At 39.2% G+C, this 10,032-nt stretch overlaps 1 protein-coding gene across 1 annotated transcript in view; it reads right to left on the reverse strand.

The window, feature by feature from the left end:
- Window positions 1–318: 318 nt before the first annotated feature.
- tnnc1a (troponin C type 1a (slow)) overlaps window positions 319–10,032 on the reverse strand; it is a 10,654-nt gene continuing 940 nt past the window's right edge. The window contains exons 2-6 of the mRNA XM_080444303.1: window positions 8,078–8,108; window positions 7,560–7,706; window positions 4,505–4,619; window positions 2,282–2,418; window positions 319–1,021 (exon numbers count right to left, since the gene is read on the reverse strand). Of these exons, the coding sequence (XP_080300429.1) occupies window positions 990–1,021; window positions 2,282–2,418; window positions 4,505–4,619; window positions 7,560–7,706; window positions 8,078–8,108 (462 nt within the window). The 3' untranslated portion in view covers window positions 319–989. The remainder of the gene's footprint in view (window positions 1,022–2,281; window positions 2,419–4,504; window positions 4,620–7,559; window positions 7,707–8,077; window positions 8,109–10,032) is intronic.

Genomic DNA, 10,032 nt, shown 5'->3' on the forward strand with positions numbered 1-10,032 from the left:
CGACAAAAACAAAAAAAAACTCCATGAATTCAATGCTTTATGGGGTGTCTAATTGATAGCAAATAAGTAATTTTTTGGGTGAACTACTCCTTTAAGTCGAGATACAAAATACAAAATAAACAAAACAACTAAAGCATTGCAGCAAACCTCTGACGGCACAGGACTAATCAAATCAAATCTACTGTAGATATGAAACAGAGTTTTCAGCTGCTGTGAGAATCATTCATCTCTACCAACAATTAATATTTATTAGGAGATTAAAAAAAGAAATCACAATGATCAAACCGAATGAAAAACAAACCACTGCTTTGACAAGTGTAATTTGTTTATTATGTGAGTGCACATTCCAGTCAAACTTTTGATGTAGACATCCAGGGTAATGCTTTCCAGGGATAATAGCAGGGAATTAAAAGTCCTGAGGGTATCTTAAACAAACATACCATTCGTACATATTGGACGCAATACATTGCTTAATTGTATGACCACTAGAATACCAGAGCTTGGTGTAAAACTACGTTGACTTGTGGACATGCTAGTCTCTCTAGTCTACGCACACAAACATATATTCTGCCAGCCGAACAACATCAGCTTCTTGATAAGAAGATTTGTAAACTCTGTGGCACTTCAAAGATAATATTTACCATAATTTAAAGCACAAAATAGATCTTTCAAGTAGCTAAACTGATGTAATATGTGATTGGGTACTGAAAATAAGTAATATGGTTACATTTACACAAACTCAGTATGCATGGCCACCAAAAGTAGTTACAAACTGTATTTACAACAATGCAAGATATGGTAGAAAAATACATAAGGGGTCAAGGCATTCAGCTAAATCTTGCAAAGTCGTTCCACGGTTTTGTCAGTAGCATCCAACATCATCAGCCACTGGTTCTCCAAAGATGTCCATGGAGTCAATGATAAATACAAAAATATTATTATGGGGTTCGAAGGGGGGGGGAAATAATTCTGTCTTCTCTTATTCATGATTACTCCACTCCTTTCATGAACTCCAAGAACTCTGAAGGGGGGAAAAAACAGGAAGTGATTAGCTAATAGCTACTGAGACCTGAACTTTGAATAGCAATGAAAAGCGCCCACATCAAACAAAAATCTCATTCTGTGTATTGGAATAATCCACTGAAACTTTTTTTCCCCCCCAGATAGGTGAGTGTAGAGAGACAGGAAATGATGTAAAGTAACTAAGTACATTTACTCAAGTACTGTACTTAAAGGAGAATTTTGGACTAAAGTTTTCTTACCTTTTCTATGACGTTATGATATCTTAGGATGAATGGTACAGTAGAACATTTTCATAACTCCACCCCTGAGCCGCCACAGCTTAAAAGGTGCGCGGATAGGCCTTAGGTTAGATCACATATTTTAATAGCTTTTTTAAATTATTTTTTTGGTGAGATCTGACGTTCATAGTGACAGAACACTATGCAACCCAAAAAAAAAAAAAAAAAAAAAACAGAAGTCTCGCTAGACGAGATTGAAATCTCAAGATTTCAATCTCGTCTAGCGGGACTTCTGTTTTTTTTTTTTTTTTTTTTTTTTTGGGGGACAGTGTTCTGTCACTATGAACGTCAGATCTCACCAAAAAAAAAGAAAAAAAAAGCTATTAAAATATGTGATCTAACCTAAGGCCTATCCGCGCACCTTTTAAGCTGTGGCGGCTCAGGGGTGGAGTTATGAAAATGTTCTACTGTACCATTCATCCTAAGATATCATAACGTCATAGAAAAGGTAAAAAAACTTTAGTCCAAAATTCCCCTTTAAGTACAATTTTGAGGTATTTTTTACTTTACTGGGGTATCATAAAATTATAAAATATAATTTTCAGTACTTTTACTTCTACTCCACTACATCTCAGAGGCAACTATTATACTTTTACTCCACTACAATTATTTGGAAACTTTAGTAACTAGTTACTTTGTAGATTTTGATTATTATTATAAAACATACATTTAACAACTTCAGCCCTACATTATATACTCAAGTACATTTTGAATTCCGGACTTTTACTTGTAACAGAGTATTTACATTGTGGTATTGATACTTTTACTTAAGTAAAGAAATTGAGTACTTTTCCCACCACTGCCAAGGGCAGAGAGCAGAGAGACATGAGAGATGAGACGAGGGTCGGATTGGAACCTGTATCCACCAGAATCCCCACCATTGAAACGTTTGATCATGGCATGAATTCAAGTACCCACACGGGTACGTAGTAAAGCATAATGTTTTTTTTTGTATTTCGTGTGTGTTTTATTTGACTCACCATCGTAGTCGATTTTGCCGTCGTTGTTTTTGTCCCCGTCCTTCATCAGCTCCTCGATGTCGTCCTCTGTGATGGCTTCTCCGGTCGATTCCAGCATCGCTTTGAGTTCGTCCAGGTCGATGTAGCCGTCTGCGTTCCTGTAAGAACGACGAAAAGAGTTCAGCTGCATGTACCGACCACACCATGTTCATGTACCGACCACACCATGTACATGTACCGACCACACCATGTTCATGTACCGAACACACGTTTAACATACAGTTGTGTTCATGTGTTACCTACTAATGTCCCTACTAATACACATTTAAAGGGATAGTTCACAGAAAAAGAAAAAAAAATCTATCGATTAGTCACCCCATAGGCATAGATAGAGACTTGAATTCATGGATATTTTTTAGGCTTAGGAATGCGACAAAAACTAAAAAATATCCATGAATTCAAGTCTCCATGGGGTGACTAATCAATAGAAAAAAATGTCATTTTGGGGGTGAACTATCCCTTTAACCACTTAAACCCTATATAATACGTAGTTGACCGGAGTAGCTGACCGCCCCCCAGAATAAAGGCAAATACATAACTCCTTCCGACATCGGAAAATCTTCCGGTTCGGAAAGGCTTTCCGAACTCTAGTTTGGCGAGAGTCAGGGCATCTGGAGGTGCACAGGGTACGAGGAAAGGTTCTGGGACCGCCTTTCCGAAGCTCGGAATAGGGCATAGCAGTGGCGGCCATTTCCTGGTTCCACTTCAAAATACTCAATGCATTTTTCCCATTGACATTTCCAAAAATATTTATATATCAATTATTTTAAGCCTAGAATCAAGCCATCCAGGGTCCTGGTGAATCATGACCATTAAACGTTTGATTCTGTGAAAAAACTTTTTGAAAACGGCAAAACAAAGGGTATTTATTAAATATAGTATATCATATAATTAAATATAAAATTAAATTAAATCACAGAAAGAAATGTTTAATGGTCATGATTCACCAGGACCCTGGATGGCTTGATTCTAGGCTTAAATTAATTGATATAAATATTTTTGTAAATGTCAATGGGAAAAATGCATTGAGTATTTTGAAGTGGAACCAGGAAATGGCAGCCACTGCTATGCCCTATGACGCCAACTTGTAGTTATATCACCTCCCTTTCCGAAGAAAGTTGGGAAGGGGTATGTGTTCCGCTTATAAGGACCCTATAGGGTTCCAGTGGTTAACATAAGCAAAGAGTTGTGTTCATGTGCTCCTGTACCTACAGTAACACACCTTTAACCTACTAAGAGCACAGCGATGGGGAGGGGGATAGCTTAGTGTTAATAGCTTTTAGATCAAAGGGGTAAAGCCCTGCTGTAAAACATGATCACATTAGCGTGTGTGTGTGTGTGTGTGTATGTGTGTGTGTGTGTGTGTGTGTGTGTGTGTGTGTGTGTGTGTGTGTGTGTGTGTGTGTGTGTGTGTGTGTGTGTGTGAGTGTGTGTGTGTGTGTGTGTGTGTGTGTGTGTGTGTGTGTGTGTGTGTGTGTGTGTGTTTTAACGCCACTATTAGCAGGTGTTGTGGGAAACAAAACAGTTTTTAGTGCTCCGACAAGGTCCAATGCTCTATAGCCTACACATTGTGGGGGCCTGGGGAACAGACTGCATTTTGTCAAGTCATGTCCTGTTTTTTTGTTTTGTTTCTTTTTTTGTAACAAACCCACGATTCTTGGGGATTCTTCAAAGTCCAGAATTCAATGTCTGCTGTATAACACAGCACTGGCAAGTGTTGTCAAGGAAGCCAATCTGTACTTGAGTACAATTTTGAGGTATTTGTACTTTACTTGAGTATTTCCAATTTCCAGTACTTTTATTTCTACTCCACTACATCTCAGAGGAAAATATTGTACTTTTACTTGCCTACATTTATTTGAAAACTTAGTTACTAGTTACTTTACATTAACCACTTCAGCCCTATATATTTCGACCATTTGAAAATAGCTGATCTACAAGATCTGCTATTTTCAATAGATTTTTATACTTGAGATGGGACATTCTGCATAATCAGTACTTTATTTTGGGGTAAATTTTAATGCCAGTACTTTTGTACTTTTACTCAAGTACATTTTGAATTCCGGACTTTACTTAAGTAAAAAATGTGAGTACTTTTTTTTTTTTACTTCTAAAGTTCCGTCTCCATGGTGCAGCAGAAAGGGCAGCGATTGGGTTTGAGCATATAGATAGATTGGAACTCACTTGTCAAACATGCGGAACAGATCTGCCAGTTCTTCCTCTGTCTTCCCTTTGCTGTCGTCCTTCATACATCTCACCATCATGACCAGGAACTCGTCAAAGTCCACCGTGCCGCTCCCTGTGCACAGTGGTGGAAAAAGTACTCAATGTCTTTCCTCAACCCATTTAAATGGTTTTCTGAAAAAACTATTGTTGCTATATCAGTGGTGCTCAAACTTTTTCATGTCAAGGACCCCCAAAATGATATGTATTTGGTCGCGGACCCCCATCTCAAAATATTTTGTTCCAGGGACCCCCAGAAGCAAAGATTTGAGTCACAAATGTTTGCTTTAAAATAATATATATTCAAAGATTTGCACAAAATGTTCAAGATTTAAAACAAATAGCAGATCTACAAGTTCATAGCGCGGCACTCGGTGCCGTGCTATGAGCTTGTATATCTGCTGTTTTTGAATAGCCAAAGAAATCTAAAATGATAGAGATGCGTACTTATCTGCTATTTTTGAATAGCCAAAGTATAAAATATGGATAAAGTGGTTACACAGATGCGTTCCCGGTTTGAATGGGTTAAGTAAAAGTATCAATACTGCAATGTAGAAACACTCTGTTACAAGTAAAAGCCCGGTAATCAAAATGTACTTAAGTAAAAGTACAAAAGTATTGGCATCGAAATATACTTAAAGGTAGGGCAAGTGATTTTTTTTTTTGTTAAAAAGGTTAAAGTACTATATTCTGATAGTAATCATTGCTACAGAGCGTTTGTTCGGTCACAGGGGTCTCTCCAGCTCTTTAGTAAACAGAATATACAGTAGTACATTTTCAGGTAGGTGACACATTTTAAGCCAATCAGGAGAGGGCACTGAAAATGCATTTTCCGTTTAATAAAGAGCTGGAGACTCCTTTTACTGAACAAACACTCTATAGTAATGAGTACTATCAGAATATAGAGCTATTTAACACTTATTGTAACCAAAGTAAATCACTTACCCTACCTTTAAAGTACCAAAAGTAAACACGGTTCACAAGGTATCATATGTATACAATTTAAAAATCACAACGCGTCACATCGCGAAGTGTTGAGAGCTTGTAGATCGGCTATTTTCAAATAGCCAAAGTTTAAATAGGGTTGAAGTGGTTAATGTATGTTTTGTGATAATAATTCAAATCTACAAAGTAACTAGTAACTAAAGTTTTCAAATAATTGCGGTGGAGAAAAAAGTACAATATTTGCCTCTGAGATGTAGTGGAGACCACTTCCTGTACACATACAATGCCACACTCTTACGACAACACAGCTTCCTCAGCCAAGCACATTTGTATCTACCTTCTTTTGTTGGCATTTTAAGATGTATTTAGATAGGAAAGTGTTGAGAGATGGGACACCTAATGGCCACGGACAAGGGTAACACGTGAGACATGAGAGGAGATGGATTGAAACTAGGCTGTTCGGAACTCACATAACAGCATATCACCACTTGTCGGGTGCAAACCGTCTATGTCCAAAATGGTTACTTTTCAGGAAATGGAAAAAAAAGAGCCTGACTTCTACTGGATCCAATACAGTTATTGTAGTCACAAGCTCTCGTTAACGCATTTGTGTAACCAGTTAAACCATTATTTTATACTTTGGCTATTCAAAAATAGAAGATCTACAAGCTCATAGCTATGAGCTTGTACATCTGCTATATTTAAAAAAAAAACGTGAAAAGTTGTGCAAATCTTTGAATATATATATATTTTTAAAGCAAACATTTTAACTCAAATCTTTGCTTCTGGGAGTCCCCAGAAGTTCGCTTTAGAAATATATATATTCAAAGATTTGCACAAAGTTTCAGGATTCATCAAAAAAAGATCTACAAGCTTGTAGCGCGGCACAGAGCTTGTATAACTGCTATTTTTTTCCGCCCGGCTTCCCTCCCCCCGGAAAAGGGCCAATAGTATTCATATAGAGCAGTGGTTCTCAAACGTTTTCATGTCAAGGACCCCCAGATTGACACTTATATAGCCTGCGGACCCCCATTTGAAAAGATATGCCAGGGACCCCCATAAGAGAAGATTTTTACGGCTCTATAGCAGTGATTCTTAACTATTTCAATTTCAAGGACCCCCTGTTTGACATGCATTAGGCTACGGACCCCCATTTAATGGCATTTCTATCTCTGGGACCCCAATTTATATTGTGAAATCTATGTCAATTTAACTCTGAGTCACGGGTCCATTTGGTTCCATTTGTACACTCTCAGAGTTACAGACCCATAAGGGTCTATTTGGTTCCTAATCTATCATTTAGCTGGGGACCCCCTGGTACCCCCCCCCCCCTCCGAGGACCCCTGGGGGTCCCCGGACCTCACTTTGAGAACCAATGGTATATAGGCTCGACAAAGCCGGATGCACAGTGGTGGATTCAAACATCAGGTGCTTTACCACTGCGCCACCCGAGTGTTCATGCCCATATATGGAGATCCCTGATGTCACAGCACTGACGTCATAGAAAGGCCTCCAAGTACTCATAACGGGAACAATGGGTAATCTGACAACGTTTACAACGAGTATTACAGACTGTAACCAGTGGGGCATGCGTTCCCAACGGGCATCGTTCACAACGGCGGGAATCAGCCTAGTATTTATAAAACTCACAGACAGATTTAACCACTTCCAACCTGACCTCCTCAATTTTAGGAGAGCGCTCCTACCGGCAGTGCTTCCGGTAGGAGACACAAAGAGTCTCCTTTAGTGTCTCCTACTGGAACCGCTGCCAACCGGTCCGCTGGTCATCAAAATTATTGGCTTAGGAATGCGACGAAAACAAAAAGATATCCATGAAATCAAGTCTCCATGGGGTGACTAATCGATAGCAAAAAAAGTCATTTTGGGGGTGAACTATCCCTTTAAGATTTATGTTTGAACTTCAGAGGCGGTGTCATCTTGAACACGTTGAACTTCGCTTAACATTAAGTGTTTTTCAATAGTTCTAGAGACTTAATCTTGATCATCATTTAAGGAGGATCGTTATCCCTAATCGTTTCCTGTGTTTGCGTTCTGTAGTTTTTTTAATTACCATCTTCATCCACCTCGTCAATCATCTCCTGGAGCTCCTCGGGTGTGGGGTTCTGACCCAGCATCCTCATCACCTTCCCTAGCTCCTTGGTGCTGATGCAGCCATCGTCTGCATCCTGCACGAAGATTTCAAAGGCGGCCTTGAATTCTGCAAGGAAAAAAGAAAGAAAAAGAGAGAGAAACACAGCAGGCATGAGTCACTAGAAAGGATGAACCCTTGTGGCATTAATAGAATACAACTTATACAACTTATATATAAGTATACAACTTATACAAGTACTAGCTCAATGGTAAAAATGCCAGGAAACCGGGTTCAAATCCGGTGTATAAGAGGAAAGTTCCATGGTGCAGCTTTAATAACTGTTGTGGTTAATAAATAAAATAACACAGCAGTTTCATGCTTGAATTAAGAAATCCTTTTCTACATTTAGCTATATGCTTCGATAGCACAATTACAAAAAAAAAATATTGTTCCGTAGGCCTATTCAACGTCTAAAATGTGAGTACTTTTTTACGCACCATTTTTCTGCTCCTCTGTAAGCTGCTCAACCTGTAAAGAGAGAAAACATTTTCAAGAGTAAATACATTTATATTGTACCTTCTGATGTGCCATGTGTATAACATCTGCTCATTCAGTCAGTGGTGTAAGAAGTATTCACATTTTTCACAAGTAAAAGTATCAATACCGCGGTGTAGAAATAAGTAAGTAAAAGTTCGGTATTCGAAATGTACAAGCATAAAAGTATTGGCATCAAAACACTTAAAGTACCAAAAGTAAAAGTACTCATTATGCAGAATGTCCCATTTCACACATTTTCAAATGTATGAAATGTGTACAAATCTTTTTAAAATAGCCGATATACGTAAATAGCCTACGTTTAAATAGGGCTGAAGTTGTTGATGCATGTTTTGTAACAATAATCAATACGATCAATACAAGCATACGATATTTGTAAAAAAAGATAGAGAAATAAAGAAGAGAGAGAGAGGGTATCTTTAAGTGTGGGAATCAAGTATAAAGTGCTGGAATGAAGCCACTCCACTAGCATTGTTTTAGTAACACTTAAAGGAGCAAACCTATGTTCATATAGTTGGTCCTTTCTAAAGCTCATTATAAGACAGAGTGCTTCATTTCTGTCTACTCACTCTGTGTCTCAGGACTGGGCTGTGGACAGTTCCTGAAACCTGCCTACCAGTGACATCATCAGTAGGCACCACGTTTGGTCATTTCAAACAAGATTTCAAAACCTTTTATTTTTTATTTTTATGCAAGAACAATGGCTTCTATTTCAGCATGCTAACTATCCAGGATGAGAAAGGCTGTAGTTTCTATTAGCTTGGAATCCCCATCAATGATGTCATTGGTAGGCAGGTTTCTGAACTGTCCACATAACAGCCCAGCCCATCAATGAGACAAAGAGCGAATAGATGGTGGCTATACTTATAATGAGCATTAGTGAGGACCACTGTATCTGAAGATATATGGTTGACATTGGATGAAGTGCGTCTTTAAGCCTACTTAATACTTTGTATGGTACACCAGTATCCGTCACTGCTGTTGGTCTGTGTAAAAATAACTGATTTCAAGTTGTTTTTCAATAAACAATGCTGCCAAAATATGAATTAGGCTTTAAGGCCGCAAAGGTTCTATTTTGGGGTCGTGGTGCTTGGCCTTCCTTGACACGACATAGAAACTATACATGAAATGTCTGGGACAGTGAGTGGAGGAGTTAAAAATAAATGGGATGGATCACAAACCGCAGATAAGGCAGACAATACACAGCGCTTTAAATTAGCATAGCTGCGGATCTGTCTCAACAATGGAGCTCTAATCCCGGGTAAAGCTACCGCGAATGAGAGAGCGAGACAGCTGCTTATGTAAGAGTTAATGTCCTCCGTCCACCATAAATTAAACACACACACACACACACACACACACACACACACACACACACACACACACACACACACACTGACAAACACACAATCCTCTGGTGATGATATATGAACATCGCCACACGGGGACATTCCAGTGTGTTTTGGTTGTCTCTATAGCAGCGGTTCTCAAAGTGCGGTCCAGGGACCCCCAGGGGTCCTTGAGGAGTTACATGTCTGTAACCCTGAGAGCGTACAAATGGAACCGAATGGACCCGGAGTTATGGTTTTATAATGTAGATTGGGGCGCCAAAGATAGAAAATGATATCCATTGGGGGTCCTTGGCCTAATGCTTAACAAACTGGGGGTCCTTGAAATTAAAAAGTTTGTCTCTATAGCAAACAGGACCAGAGTGAAGGGAGCAGCCCGTCCAGCAGGCAGAGATAGACAGATAACCATACAGCTCTTATGGGGGGCTCACAGATAATGCTGGAATTCAGCCTTGGGGGCGAGCGAGGGGGGTAGGGGGGGGGGAGTCCTCTCCTCTGGCACCACAGGAACACAAATGCAGGAGCATTCTGATGAGCAACTGGGCCAA

The sequence above is a fragment of the Gymnoscopelus braueri genome (genome assembly GCF_963280865.1).
Source record: "Gymnoscopelus braueri genome assembly, chromosome: 12".
Classification (NCBI taxonomy): Eukaryota; Metazoa; Chordata; class Actinopteri; order Myctophiformes; family Myctophidae; genus Gymnoscopelus; species Gymnoscopelus braueri.